Raw genomic sequence first — 16,422 nt, 5'->3', positions numbered from 1 at the left:
TTCCGACTACAAAGCTGGCACCTTGATGTGATGCAAGTGTCTGCCGAGGGAGAGAGAGTAAGTGCTGAAGTCAGACTACATCTATACTCAACATAATCTCTCTGAAAGTGAGGCATTGAGAAGAAAAGAAAGATGAAAGGAAAGATGAAGATGAAAAAGATGCCCAGGGACACCCATTCATCTCTCTTTCAGGACAGCTGTTGCCTGGCAACAACCAAGGCATCAAAATCATTCTAAAACACTCCCGAGAATGCCCTTGAACACAACATAATGCAACAGAGTTTTGAGCAACATAACAGCGCAACACACTGTGCAACACGCATACAGTGTTTGTTAATGTGAGATGCTGCAATAAACACTACATGACACTGCCGCTGTGGTGGGTGGCAGTGTCAAAGGCAACACACTGTACAGCTCAGTGCAGATACACAGTCAGCGCAACAGAACCCAGTTAAACAATGCAAGACCAAAAAGAAATGAGTAAAGCATAATGCACTGCAGCAAGAGGTAACACAATGTTAACAACAGTGCAGTAACACTGCTGAAGGTAATTCTAACTAGAACAGGCAGATATATATTTAAATACCTACTTGTTCCTGTAGAATAGTGGCTGCCAAAATAAAGAAAAGATTCCCACAAAACATGGATATTTTTTTCATTACCGTCCTCCATATGGTCTATGGGCTAATGAAACTGATGAGACTGTATTTATATAATAGTTTTAGGATAGGAATTGCCCCAAATGGCACCCAATACTGGAATTATTGGTAAGATCTTAATCAGTTTACAATTATGAGGTTGCCCTTGGAAAACTTTGTTCCTTTTCACAGGTCTGTAACCCGTCTGTAGGCTACATAGACTGAATATAAAAAATGCACATTAGCATTAGCATGTTATTTAGTTAGCATTTTGACCATCTCTGTATTTCTTTTATGTTGTTTGTTTTATGTTGTCACCAGAAGTGTAGTGCTAAATGATCAGCTATCTAGTAGTCTTGGTTAGCATTCATAAACTGTATGAGATTTTCATTCACAAAAAAACTGGAGCACAAACAGATGAATCCACTGGAAATGCTTTACATGCGAGCAACAGCGCAAACACAGTGAAGAGATCTAGCTCAGTGACTCAAAATAGCAAAGCGAGGTCTAGCAGACAGTTGCTGGCTAGCACGGCCTGTGTGAACACAGTCAAAATGTTCACACCCTTAACTTTAAGCCAAACTCCAAACAAATGAGTTATTAAAAAAAAAAAAAACTGTCTCCCTCCCCTCGCCCCAAACCAGTCCCAGCAGATAGCTGTCCCTCTCTTAGCCTGGTTTCTTCCTGCTAAAAGAGAGTTTTTCCTTTCCACTGTCCCAAGTGCTTGCTTATAGGGGGTTAGTCTGATTGTTAGCGCCTTGAGGCCATTGTTGTTGTGATTTGGTGTTATAAAAATAAAATTAGAATGGAAACCTCCATCATTTCTATCTAAAGATTTCGTTGCTGAAGTTGGGCATTTTAACCTCGGAATCTACGAGGACTGGTTCACTTTCATAGCAAGTCTCAAGAGTGAATTGGTGAACTTTCAGTTCTTTGCTCTTCTGCACTGGCTTGTTTTATCTATGTTGCAGCTTTGCAACTTGAGTCAGTTCCAGCTGGCATGGGCAAAAGTAATAGATCATAGACAGGTCCATCACATCACTGCATGTAGATAATTATTTTGTATGTGAAACATATAATTAACCTTTTTGATAAAAATAAAATAAATATAAATAGTGTGGATAACTTTCAGTTTAGCTCAGTATCCCTGACCGCTATTTAACAGAAACGATCCGCATATGAGGAAGTTAATGAAAGCCAGAGGGCCAGAGGGACTTGTAGAGCCATTAAACAGTAATCCATATCTTGCGCTGGCAGGAAATCAAATGGATGATGCCGAACAGGCAGCAGTAGTGAGAAGGCACAGAGGGCGTGAGCGCTGTAAAGCCATTGGTAAGCGGAAGGATTTGCGTCGTGGATGTTAAAGCCAATCGATGCGCTCGCGAGGTCGTGAAAGGGATCGAGCGCGAATGGCACAAATGGAACCTAATAAAAGGGGGCGCGTGCTCGGAGCGCAGCACAGGAACAGTGCGTACAGTGTGTTGCAGTAGACACGAGCGCGTCGGAAAACGGATAAAGCCTGTTACTGGTAAGAGACCACGTTTAACCGTTTTCTTATAGACAAACTGTCGTTTTCTTTAGCTTCCAGGAAAATAAATAAAGAAAAAAACTTATCGAGCTTATCATTTGTACACTCAGAGCTTTATGTTGTTTTTCCTCTCTAGCACACAACAATAGCCCACGCGACATTTTTGAAGTTTTGATAGATGTGTGCAGCATCCCTTTAAAATATGTACAGGAAAGGATAATGGAATTAGTTATTTCAGATATTTGCGAAAAATTGAGTTTCAGGACGTTCAGGTGACAGGTTTCCGTAATTTGAGCTGTACCGAGGCTATTCTGGGTGGAACACGATCGGCGCTCGGATGTCTTGAGTTGCACTGAAAGGTCTTTTGATTTAGTCATATCACGCAGTTTTCGTGTCTTTGCGCAGACTGTGCTCCTAATCTCTCTGGTGACTTTTCTTTGCGGGCATCTCCCTTCCTGTTGACAGTCGACTTGTTCAATTGTTTTAGTGTGTGTGTGCGTTACACTAAAAACATTCTTAGATTCTCAGGTTAGACGCACTTTACTGAGTCTAACCTAAGAAATCAAAGTTAGTGATTTCTCTCCTAAACAAGCGAGTGTGATTTATGTCTGAGTTTGGGAGAATTGTGTGGGTGGCGAGAAAGGGAGTATTTGTGAACTGTAGGTGGTGTGATGGAAAACTTGGATAGACCCACATTAACACAACCTGTCAACCCATTTAGCAGTGAAGTCAGGGTAGGATGAGGTCAGTCAAAGATGGACAGCACTAGTTAGGCTCATTATTTTAACTTGCTCGAAAAATAACGATAATATTCTAGTAATTGATGTGTCTAGCTTTAATGAATATATGTCCACAGTAGTGACACATTTACTGGGAATGGCTCCAACACTTTTAAGTTCATCATCTCCCTTTGAGTTTTTATTGGTGCTGAACTTTGTGAACTTTATTAAAGCCATCACTGTTTGTCATCTTATAAAAGGTCTTTTACCATCTTTCACAGCACTAAGTGGGGCACAACAGTAGCCATTGATTGGTACATGAATATCCACCCGTAAAACTAAGGCACAACACACAGATGCTAAAATGTCAGCAGGCTGGTGATGTCGTTGGTCCTTTCCAAATGCACTGTTTGCTGTGAATGCTACTGTTAGTAGCGTGGAGAATATAAGTCATTTGCACCATTTTATTTATTTCACAATTGTTAACATTGAGACCGACTTTTGAGAGTTTCTGTTTCTTTTTTGTGGGAGCCTTTTGTTTTGTGCAGGAGTGAATCTAGATACTTGACTTTGTGGATTTGTAACAGTATATTTTTGAATGTATGCCTTTTTTTATTCCAAAGTTTGAACATTAAAAAACCATAGGTTTCATTTTTTCCTCTTCTTAATAATCACTTTTCAAAGCTTTGCGTTGGTTCTGCATCCGACACGAGCTCCCACCCCACACCCCACAGTTGTGACATTTCGCTGGAATGTCACATATTGACGCATGTTACATTTCTGAAATTTAGTTGCATTTCCCTTTAAGCACAGCTCAAAGCATTTATGATGTCCGTTGGGTTATGGGGTATGAATTTAGCTGGCCTCTTTGTGATTTTATTCTCAGACAGGGCTGAAAAAGAGGGCACATACATACAGCTTTTTGTTAGGCGGGCTGTCAGACAGATGACTCACTTAGTGGTTGCTTGGTTGGTGGTACTAATGATGATGTTGTTACTGTCCTGCCTTTCTTGTCACTGAACTGTGATGTTTGGCTTCCAGCCGGTGTTTGTCATGTTTGGGTGGAAACTCCAGCTGACTGGAAATACAGAAATCCCTGCATGCATGATTGAATGCACAAGCACAGAATATGATATATGGTTCCCTTAAGAGATATATCATGGACCATTGGTGCTGGTCTACAATCAATCGTATAGTTTCAACTGACCAAAATACTGTGATCAGTCAGCATTTTTTCCTTCTCAAAGATTTCACTGTGAAATGTGATCAGTCCAGTTATAATCCATACATTGTTTCTCCTTCAGATCGAAAATTTGCTGATGTGAATTCCTGCTCGCCCGTTCACCACTGTCTCAAGGAGAACAGCTCCTTCTGTAAGTACACCTTTACAGTCACTGAGAGGAAATATTGTGGCCAGAATCCACTTTATAGGTATTATAGAGTATTATATATTTTTCTATTAGTTTCCATGCAGAGGAATTCTGCAGTATATTGCAGAGCTGCTTGTTGAAATTGCTCGGTATAATTTTATATCAAGTCCATAATTCAGTGCGATGGGGTTATGGGCATTTGTACTACGTGACATTTTCAGAATGCATATGCGGTAGGTATTAATATGATGTGTGAAATTGTTTTTCAAGAAAAAATACATAACTAATCCTCCCCTCAGATTTCCCACTTTTCTTAAATGATTTCTTAAAGTGCCTTAAATTGTGGTTTTAAGATGTTGGCCAGACAAATTGAGCAATTTGAAGGCATCTGCTTATCAGTATAAGGTTTTATCAATATCAATATCAATATCAATATTTTCAATTATTTTTTAATCAATTTTGTTTTTGTTTACTCAAATATAATATATATATTTTGTTTATGAAATGGTCCAAAATATATAAAAGAAAAATCAGACATCTGTCATGTAAGGTAACACAGGCTCAGTGAATTTAAAGTATGTGGACATAGTTGTGTATAGATTCCTGTTAAAGGCCAGTTCTGAAGCAAGAAACCCTGAATATACTAACAACAACAAATTAAGGAAATATTGTCTAGTTCTTATTCAGTTAGTTCTCGTTGCAGAACAGATATTGGTATAGGTGCTGGTGGGAAAGAGAAAATGGTTCCTCAAGATAGCGTTGCGAAACTTTTTGTAAAGAATTTGTTCACTTCAACTCAAGGAGTATGTCCCAAGAGGACAGATCAAAGCTTCACAATGATTCATTTCTGGATTTGCGGTTATGTTTACATGGATGTTGCCAATGATGATACTCACCAAAGGCCCTATCAGTGAACCATCTCCACCCCCACCTCCGAATCCTGCACACCATGCCAAGCCTTCTGTTACCGCCTTACTCCCCAAGTCAGCTGTTATTTTTCACTCTAAAAGCTTTAGCCTGTGTAGTTGGTACACCAAGTTTCCTCTTGTAAATGGATACTTGACGAAGAGCTGACACCGACAGTACTTCAATAACAATACCTGAGTGCATGTTATTAAAGCGACTTGAATATGATGGGGTAATCAGCGTGAGTGTTTTTTCAAAGCTGGCACTCTCTCGTAATTATTGCTGGTTTTGTCAGAAACTCTTAGGAGTGACTCATCCAGAGTCACTGCTGCCATGTGTCCAGTGTCCAATCCCCATCAATTATGTGTAATTTTGTTCTTTTTGTCTGAATCCACAACATCTAAGGCTCATGATGAAATAAACATTTTTTGTCATTTCTTTCATCCAAATATAAAAAAAGTATTTTTAATGAATGCTGAATATGAATAGATGAGTCATTTGTACTATTCTGCTAGTTACACATGAAAAGTACACGAGGGTGATTGTAGGTATCTTCTTTAAGGTAGGTATTTTTGCATGAAATATTTATTTATTCGTATTTATGTTTTTAAACCAATCAAGTCAGTCTGTAAGACAACGAAACTGGAAATCAGTCTGCCTCCCCCGTTACTGTTATTCACAGTGCCAATATAACAAGCACATGCTGTGAGAGAAGAACAATCTACAAGTACCAACAGGCTCTGAGAGTCTGGCCTACCCATTCTCTCTCTCTGTGTCTCTGGCTTTCTGTGTCTGTACAGTAGGGCAGTGGGTTCCCTGTGGCCTCCACAGTGACGTCATATTTCAGCTGCCACAAATTGGTGTGTTGTTTCTCTCCCTCCTCAACAAACTCCTCTCAGTCTTCGCTCGTCTGAAAAGCTCATTTCTGCTTGAATCTACTTTTGCACTGAATGCAAATGTGACTTAGTTTAGAGCTCTCAACTGCAAGCAGTCTAAAATGAGAAATGCTCATTAACATTAGGAAATTCAGTTGTTGATTGAAGCTTAAAAACAGTGTAAAACTATTACTCTTTGAAAGGTTTCTTCCTTCATAACGTATTTGATAAATGTTCATAACACTTGTAGTTGTGTTCATTCAGTTGTGTTTCATTCTTAATCAATTGTTTATAGAAGGCACACCAAAACAGATTTCTAGTTTTATTATGCTGTTGCCAAATATAGGTTACTTGAAAAATATGGCAAAAAAGAAAGAGAAAAGAGTGTTATGCTTAGTTAATTTTCTGCTATTAAAGTTAAGTTGCCATTGAAAATAGGAACATATGAAAACCAAATAAGATTTTGAAATCCATAATAATCTGTTTTAAGCAGGAATAGATAACGAGTTAATGTTTCAACTCATTGCAGGATGTTTTCCTCTCTCTTGTACTCACATTTATTAGAATTATGAACAACATAAGACTGTCTTGCCGGGGGGGGGGGGCAGCAAATTTTGGGGGGTTGGGCAGTGCCCCCCTTAGCCCCTCCTTGGTGGCACTCCTGGTAGAGACAAGCAGCATTTTGCTTGAAAGCTTGCTTAAAAGGTGAATTATCTAAATAGTACTGTAGTCACAGATAATAGTTACAGATTACTTTCAGCTAACCAGTTCCTTGGACTAAACATTTTAAGCCTGTGTAGAAAATTGCCTCTGACATATTTGTGATCTGTAACAATGTATCTTTCTATGAAATGATTATTCATATTTGTGGACATAATTATGTCAGTGTGCTCTAACTTTGTAAATACAAGTACACCTGCATGAAGTGCAACAACTGCTTTGTGTGTAGAACAAGCCTACACACACAGTGTGGGACGGATGGATAAAAATAGAAAAATAAAACTGCCTAAAACTTGCTGCAACCGTCTAACAAGTATTTTTCTTGAAATGCAGTTCTTAACCTTGTACATTCAGAGGAAATTAACAGATCAACTCTGTGCTGAAGGAGCCTGGCAAATATTGATTGGTATCATATTCAGCTCTGTAGGAATTACATTAATATGGATCTTTCTAAAATGGTGCCTGGAGTGCTTTTGTGAAAGCAGAAGTTCTTCAATCATATATAACATTCTGTGATTGTCTGTTTAATGAAGCCAGGAAGCCTATAAATAGTGTCTATACATTTACTCCAGTTGGCAAGTACATATTCCAGAAGTTCTGGAAAAAAAGCAAGTACTTCCCACTAGCTTAGATAGTTTTCATTGAAATTCCATTTGTAATGCATACGTGTCTCTCCTCTTGGGAACGGGCCTAACTTTGGCTTGTCATTTTTCTCAAGCTGTTACATCTACAAAACAGCTTTTTTAGCATTATGCCCCACAACATGTACTATTTTTCAGGCTTGTGCAAATATAATCTAAGTAACCTTAAAACTCCAAATTAAAGAAATGACTCTGGAGATATTGTCCTCCAGGAGGCCTGATTATTTATTTTTCTTGTCGTCTGTTTGCTCTTTGAAGGTTGTAAATAGTGATTGTGGTAAATCTTCAGCTACATATCTGCCAGATTAGACTCGACAGATAAAGTGTGCAAATGTTTTTGAAATGCAGTGTGCGATCATTGAGCTGTTTCATTTGAATCACCCTACAATAACATATTGATGTCTTTCGCCTTAAATGAAACTGCGGGTGGCTCTGACTTAAGTCTTCATTTGGATGAGTTTCAGTTCCCTTTTTTTCATATTTATCCTATGATTTGAAATGTCAGGAGGAAAAAAACATTATGTCTTTGTTATCTTCCTGAGGCAGTAAAACAAGACCACTCAACCTCTTGCGTTTGGTCATATAGATGAGATACAATCTGTGAACAGCCTGCATGTTCAAATTGCTGTTCTGTAGGACTCAATAAAGTGCATTCAGTGGGATTTAGATGGAATAAACGTGGGTGGGCATAACAGTCAAATGGAACCTAATGTCGACAGCTGTCTTGTCCTGTGACCAGTGCTAGATTCGCCATTTAGCATTCACACACTGAATATTCAAAACTTAAACAAAGATTAATTCAACACAGAATAGTTCAATGCTAGGTCAATGAAGTCAGTTTGCCAAATAAATACATGTCATATAAGCAAATCTCTGGGTTTTAGTAAATGATAAATGTAAAGTTATTCCTTCAGGGTTATGACACACAGATGGCTTCAAAAGCCCCCCTTGTTGGACTTCAGAGTAACTGAATGTAATATTAACACAGTTCCACGCATGATTTCTTTACCGCTCTTTGTTTTACCACCACAAAAGGTACCTTTGTGTGGGTGACCAGCTGTTTTCAATTAATGACTCACCCTTCAAAGCTCTCCATTGTTCATGGGTGCTGTGTGACATAGATTAACTCGTCAGATGGCTGAATTTTGTCACTTCTCGTTTTCGGCCATGCAGACCTCTGATTGCAGACGCTAGTTTTTATTAGTATTGTGAACTTCCCATTTACTGTGCATGCTCTTACAGCGTTAAGGCATTTCCCTGCTTCCCCAATTCAGTGCTTTTGTTTTATTTGATGTTCACATTTATGGACTGTGACAGGAAACCATAGAACCGATGGAAACCCCATGCAAAATATAGTATCACTAACTACAATTTTAATAATCTAATTTGTGCAGTTTATCATGTATCTCAAAATCATGTATCATCACACCTTGTAGGGATTGTAAATTATGTTTTGTAGGCAGCTTTGTTTTGTGCAGTGACTGATTATGGTAAAGCCAAGGCTGTCCATGACCCGCGCATTGCCCTCGAGTTGTAGATTAAGCAAAGATGCTTTGTTATTTTTTCCCCTTAATGCAATGATAATATCCATATAGCACAACGTTCTCTGATGTGCTCTTCAAATCCATGCCAAATTCTTACAATCACCATCTTGAGTGCTGCCTCATGACCATGCATTCTGTTACCCGCTTCACATCAACAATCAATTATTTGTAGAGGCAGAGACCAACCCCTGGAGGTGATCTTTTGCTGAGGCTGTGAGAATGGGAGGTCAGTGGAAGCTTTTTTTTCTTTTTTTCTCTCTCTAGTAAGTGGAGGCTGTGTAATCTAGTGTCTTAAGTCCACTGATGTTTTGATTGAGAGTTCTTTCATGCTCAAATGCTCAAGCCTCAAAGGGCTTTCCCTTCCTTAGATGCATTGACAGAACCCTGACATTTTTATTAAGATGAATGGCAAGTAGCAAGAGTTGAAAGTAAGATTATGACAAACATTTTTTTTTAACAGTAGTACATCTATATAATGGCTCCTTGTTGACAGTGAGCCTCAGTTGTCAATCTACTGATCTCCTTAAAATATTGTCTGAAATATAATGAACTAAAACGGAAATTAAACCAAACTTTGACAAAACACCATAATAAAAAGCAAATTATAACTTTGCTGTTTTACCTCAGTAAAAGTTGGAACAGTTGGAAATGCCACAGCTTTCAAATTGTAGCCTCAGAGGCATAGCAACAAATAATTAAACAGTGTATGCTACCTAAATTCACAATAAGTGGTCTCATAGAGACTGCTAACTCCCATAACTCTGTTTAAAAAATATATTACATCTATACACTTACACTAAATTGGGACTTTTGGGCATGTTGTACACTGAGCACATGCTTCTCAGCATCTCTGATGAAGCAAGGACACAGTCATCTTTTCCTTTGATTAATTGTGCTAATAGTGTTAAAGCTTTAAAACTATTGTAGGATTACGTCTGTCATTGCTGGGCTTATATGGCATGATTCTGCATAACCTTTCACCATCTGTCTGCAGTCCTTTTTCACTACAATAGTCCTTGGCTTTCAGGTCAGGTCAGGCTGATAATCTGTAACAACATGACCTTGCGAGGGCATGGGAATATATACCTTTAAGGATACTCTTACAGTGTTTTCTTCCTGGCGTAGATGTTGCTTTTGAAGTAAATAATTGGCAAATATGTAGCTTGTTGTTAATTATACATTTATTAATAATAAAGAAAGAACATTCCAATCACATAACTTATGTGAAATTTGTGAAATTTTAATAATTGGGGCAATTATAGGTTAGCACTTACTTTAACAGAAAAAAACAAATTTGCCTTTGATAATGGTTTTTCCATTAAACATTATAAGTGCTAGTGAAGTCTCAGCCTTAGTCATATTTAAAAATATTTTATTGGGTAGTTGTTAGAAAATAGTTCAGTGAAATTTATCACACATCTCAAAATTGTGACACAAAGCCAATAACACTAAGAACTCCTTAGACTAATATTATTGCTTTCCCTTGCATTAGTACTACAGATTAAGATTTTTTATAATTAAATGGGCTGAAAAATGTTCAAATATGTTTTAAGTTTGTGGAAATTATTCTGTCATTTTAAATTATATAAAAATGACTGACTCTTAAAGTCTTAAAAAGAAATGTCACAGTGCCAGCTGCACTAGTTGCCGTTTTCAGTGTGTAGTTTTTCCCATGATTGTGGGCATTTCTTTCCCCACACAAGGATAGATGAGCATGTTGCTCCTATCAGAAGAATTGCAGCTGCATACGTTACCTAAAGCAAGTACTGTAGTGTTTTCAGGATTTCTGTATCAAAGGTTATCATAATATACCAGTTTGGTGGCTGGTTTATTGTACATTCATCTTTCTACCTTTCCATTTCTATTATTATTTTTAATGTAATTGTTTACAGTTGCGCAAAAAAGTAAATCATATGAAACTTTTACAACATATTTGCACACTGTTTGAAACAGTGCCACGGTTAAAATGGATATTTTAACAAATGTAACAAATGTTCTAACAAATTTCCCACGTGTGGGACTAATAAAGGTTATCTTATCTTATCTTATCTTTATTAGTTAATGCTATAGTTAAAATAAATTAAAGAAATATCTAAAGAAAAGCACACTTCAGAAGAAAAGGTTGTGGATACCCAAGGAGTCTTGCTGAGGATTTAAAAAGCTCTCAAAAGTATTTGAATTAATCGTTCCACTTTTCAGAAAATGATCTACAAGTAGCGTAGTTTTTAAACAGCTGTCAGTTTGTAGTTAAAAAGCAGAGCACTTTATATGGAACAGTCACTTTTTCATTGGGAGGGCAGTTTGAAGTCACTTTCACACCACACATACACTAGGTGATTGTTTTGAACATCTATTAGCAAGGTTAAACTGTTTGTGGTTTGGAAATTTTCTTTTCATGCCATTTAGCTTGGCAGCAGCTGGAGAGCACCGACGGCAGTCTCCCAGCAGTCCTACACAGACATTAACACAAGGACACAGTGCCAGCCAAATTCAGGTTAATGTGGGTGCCACACTGTGGGGATCAATCATGACATGGAAAACATTGATTTATGTCTGTCACATTGATTAGTCAGTCATTCCTGCCTTGCGGTGATTTTCCACCAGCTGCGGTCATTCTATAATTGATGAGTGCGCAGTCACTACATTCAGAGAAGCTGGCAGAAACTGGAACTGGGTTAAAAGCAAGCAGTCAAAGTGATACTCACTACAAAGCCAAATGAATGGAGCTTGACCTAAGCCAGCTCTGTAGACCAAGTTGGGTGCCACTCATTTGCTAACAACAATGCATGTCCTTTATCAGACAGCTAGGGACTTTAACCTAATGGGCATAAAAGTGTATAATGTTCGTTGTTGAGGTCAGAATGTTCGGACCTCCATAGATGCTGGCATACGATCACACCATCATCATGCCTTTGCGACACCACCATCATTTTCAAAATCCTTTATTCTGCTTTCAGTTAGATGAAAGTTAGATGAGGTAGTGTAAAGAGTGGCAAGGTACAAATTATTGGTATGATGCGGGAAATGAATGGCTTAATCAGTGCGTTCACCCAACAAACTGGGGTTCAAATCCTGTGTGAAACTTTAAATCTACTTGATTTGGAAAATATACAGTTTCACTACATTAGCTTGTGTGTGAAAGACTTTCCGACAAAGAGCCCTGGGCTCTGCAGTGAGCAGCATCTCACTAAAAAGCCTTCAGGCACAACTGTATATATCACAACCCTAACTAATGAGTAATTCTTAGCATACTGTAAAAAACAAACCGTGGTTCTGTTTTTTTAAGAAAACCTCTTTTTTTTTTTTTTCTTTTTTTTTTTACAGTAGTGCTTGTTTAAACACTTAATATTTAAGAGGCTTGTGTGCGGTTTTAAGAAAGACAAGACTAAGAGGGGCACATGATACAGAATATGTGATCAGCAAGCGATCAGAACAAAGACATGATCACATTCTGTGTCCATCCATCCAATGACATTCCACTTACAGTAAGGAATGTCACTTTCATTATGACCATTCGAAAAAAGGCTCTAGGCTTTATTTCTTGAGACCAAGAATGTCTGTAGAAAATTTGATGGCAACAAATAAATGTATTTCATTCTGATCCACAATGACTAACTAAGGCTAATATAATGGCATTGCCTCTCTAAGCCACACTGCTGGCATAGATAGAATGCTTGTAAAAGTGATTATTGTTGCTGTAGCATTAACACTGAAAGTATGCTAAGCTTTCCAGTTGTGTCTTACACTTTTGTGAAGGGTTTTACTGCCTTTAAGTTATATTACCTTTTATATGCTTTTTATCCAAATGATGGAATTGGTAAATCACTGATTTGTTAATGCTTAGAGAAAAGCAATGTATCACAGCTCATGCAGTGTTGTTTCTTTGTATCAAATTATTCACTGCATGTACACCATATAGCTGGTCAAAACTGTTCAAGTCTGATGCAAGGCTAAAGCAAGTTTGACATCAAATGCAGACAGATTTACTATGATTGAGGCAGAATAACTTTTGAAATTTGCTACTTTAACATTGTTTCCCACACCCTCCCTGCTTCCCGTGTGCAGGCGTATTGGTGAAGCTGCCCACAGCACAGGACGCAGGAAAAAACTGAATTTTTGGAGGATCTGACACAGAGACGGAGAGTCTGGCTGCGCATCCCTCAGGATGAAGAAAAGTAGGAGTGCGCATGGAGTAACACCAGGTGATGTAAGTGCTGATTTTTTCCCACCAACCATCTGCTAAATCATGAGTCTGTCCATGCATTCATTAACCTGCAATATGTAATTTCCTTTTATTTGAAATTCTGTGCCTCACCTTTAAGGTTTCTGATTCCGTATTTGTGCACTTTCCATATATTTTGTAATATTTGTCTTCCTTGTGTTTCCTTCCGAATAAAGGTAGATTGAGCTCTAGCAGGAAAACACACTGCAGTATGTCTGTGTGGCAGTCAGTGACTCACAAACAGATGACTGTACTGTACACAACAGACCGCTATCTGGCAGAATACACTGCAGAGAGGGAGATGGTGTGTGTGTTTGTGCGTGTGTTCATGATTTGTGTGTGTACGAGAAAGTGAAGAAGATGGAGATCGAGAGTTGAGGAGTGACTTTAGAAGCAAGAGGCAGAGTGGGCCGAGGATGAACGTGTTAAAGTACAGCTCACATTAGGAAACATTCAGGGCATAGACTGAATGGAAACATGGATAAGAGGAGGAAGGACAAGGATCTGACAGAGAGGCCCATCTGCTTCTCCTCTGTGTCAGTGGTGTTTATGACTGGGCAGGCAGGCCAGTTCATTTACACTGACATTGTCCAACAGGAGCACAGAGGCCAAGTAAAATTCTGGATGATGAAAGTTTTCCTGCTGTGACTGGCCTTTATCACCCTCTATCCCCTTTAGAATTTATTACGCTATGCAAAAATGTATTTCTTATTTAAATTTATTGCCTGCCTAATGCAAAGCATTTCTGTGCTGTGTTTGTTTCTTAGCTGAGGGAAATATCCAGTGTAATGTAACATGATGGTTAATCATGACAAGATATATAACATTTTTTACTTTTTTGCATTTTTACTGTAATGCAAACATTTGTTTTGGTAATGGTGGTCACATTTTTGATAGCTTCATAATAGAGCTCTCTTTTCTGAACCTTATGATGTCGGCTGTTTCTTTCCCTTGCTACAGTTTGTTAAGGCAAATATCTAATCAGCCAATTACGTGGCAGTAACTCAATACATTCGGTGCATGGTGAAGGCGTCCTACTGAAGCTCTGAATGGAAGTTGATTTCAGTATCATATGGTACCAGTATTGTAATGTGTTGTCTAGCACCTCTTTGAAGTAAAGCACCTTTGACAAAAGGGGTTCCAAACTGATACTAGTAAAGTGTACCTAATAAACTGGCTGGTCAGTGGATGTACTACATAGTACGTTGGTGTGCCTTAAATATTTTTTCTCTAGTTGTTCTGTTTTTTCAGTAATTACTTACACTGCTTTTTATAACTGTGCACTGCAGTGTTTTCCACTATGTGAGAATTTGGCTGTGGCAGTGGGCTGCTGTAGTGTTCCCTAAATGACTCACATGTTGGCATTTGGTAGTTTTGAAAGTGTAACAGAGATTACTTTATTTAAAGAGATTTGTTTATTTCTTTTTATCCACCATATGTGTGTGTTAATTTTGTTCATTTTCAAGCTTGAGGTTTTTGTTTGCTTCACAGAGAAGATTAATAGCTCATTAAGCATGAATTCGCTATGCAACAGTGTTTGATGTGTCCTACCTTTCTTTTAGATTCTGTAGCACTTAAATAATTAAAGCAAGAGTCATTTTTCCGGTCTTTGCTGAAAGGTTTAATAATTCAGTCACTACATAAAGCCATGCTGTTGGAGCTTCACTCCTAAAGCCGTCTCATTTATGATCGCCTTTCTCAAAAAGGCTTTTTGGAAGTGCCCCACAAAACACTGGAGCTGTTTCAGCTCTGCAGCCAAGAAAGGCCTTTCATCTTCCTGGAGAAAACACCCACTCCACCTCTGTTTGACTCTGTGCAGCTACACTACCTCCGTTTGAGATCTGTTGTTTTCCCTTTCATCTTAGTTCCTTTCCTTTTATGACCATGTTCTGACACACATTACAAATCCAGGTTTACTAGTGTTTCGACCCCTGGCTTATACTTTATATACAAGGTGAATTGGCCTTATACTTTATTCCTGATGCCATGGGCAAGTGATCAGTGGAGAAATAGAATTACATAGCGAGACAACAGATGCAATCAATAAACAAATAATAAATAATTTACCCAATAACACTGACATATTGACAGGAGACTATTTAGTTCTCTGCTTGACAAGTGGTTTAGTAAATGGAAACAGACTTCGATTGGTTCTCTGGACAGTTTATGTTTTGCCAGATTTAATTTTCACCCATTTTCCTGGGAGAGGAAGAATATATCTTTAAAAAGACAGGAGCAATATGTCAGGCAAATTGCACAGAACGAGCCGGGGAGTGAAGAGCAGTGTGTTTACTGACAATCAGAAAGGACAGCACACTCCCATCTCTGCATTGGTTTCTTCAACCATCTCGTGTTCACTCTATCATTCGGAGTCTTTTCCTTCCCTATTCTTGTCTTTTTTGCAGTTTATGTCTTGCAGGGTACTTCCCTGCTATTACTTGTCAGTCAAATTGATTGGAAAGAGGAAATGGGATGACATAATCTTTCTCTCATTTCTCCCGTTAGACAGACACCAGCCTGTGTACACTGTCAGTTAAATAATATCTATATGTTGTCCAAACATCTATCCGTTTGAACACTCAGTTGAGTTTACCATGTGCTTTCCATACACCAGTGAAGAATCACTGCTGTAACTGGATAACCGTATTACCTGGAATGTTTTTCTCAGTGGTCATTTCGAGATTGACAGAGAAGATTTGTCAAGTTTTTCATGGGCGCCATCCACATATTGAACTCTGCTGCTCCACCCACAAATGCATTTTCCTTACAAATGTGGGACATTTTAGGGGAAATGAACAGGATTTCCAACGGTATCAGATTTGTTGAAATAATTGATTAAACACAGTTTTCCTTACTTTTTGAAATATTGCTGTTATCGAGTTAGCATATTAATGTTATCGTATTACTTTTTATTAATCCAGATATTGAAAGCATAATTATGTTTTTGAAAGTTACCATATAATTATTCCTCACTGTGGTCATCAAATGTGCTTCCCAATTTTGATCCTGTGGTTTTGGCTCTTTATTACACTGTGACTTAAATGTGATACTATACAAAGATGAAACTCCCAGTGTTACCGTGCAATTAATAAGATATCATGTAAAGAATCTTCATTAATGTCATTAGTAACAGTTGTGCTTGCCTACAGTTTCATACATGGCCTTAACCAACTATAACATCACTAAAGTCTGGATCTACATTTTATTTTATTTTATTTTATTTTATTTTATTTTATTTTATTTTATTTTATTTTATTTA

The 16,422-nt window shown here is 38.0% G+C and overlaps 1 protein-coding gene across 1 annotated transcript in view; it reads left to right on the top strand.

Moving 5' to 3' along the window:
• The first annotated feature begins 2,084 nt into the window (after positions 1–2,084).
• The window catches only part of LOC134617479 (3',5'-cyclic-AMP phosphodiesterase 4B-like), a 49,708-nt gene continuing 35,370 nt past the window's right edge, over positions 2,085–16,422 (top strand). Inside the window, exons 1-3 of the mRNA XM_063462729.1 lie at positions 2,085–2,166; positions 4,190–4,258; positions 13,007–13,148. Coding sequence (XP_063318799.1) covers positions 13,107–13,148 — 42 coding nt within the window. The 5' untranslated portion in view covers positions 2,085–2,166; positions 4,190–4,258; positions 13,007–13,106. The remainder of the gene's footprint in view (positions 2,167–4,189; positions 4,259–13,006; positions 13,149–16,422) is intronic.

This window comes from Pelmatolapia mariae, linkage group LG18 (genome assembly GCF_036321145.2).
Source record: "Pelmatolapia mariae isolate MD_Pm_ZW linkage group LG18, Pm_UMD_F_2, whole genome shotgun sequence".
Taxonomy (NCBI): domain Eukaryota; kingdom Metazoa; phylum Chordata; class Actinopteri; order Cichliformes; family Cichlidae; genus Pelmatolapia; species Pelmatolapia mariae.
Note: the sequence above shows the minus strand (reverse complement) of the source record. Positions and strands in the feature narration are given on the sequence as shown.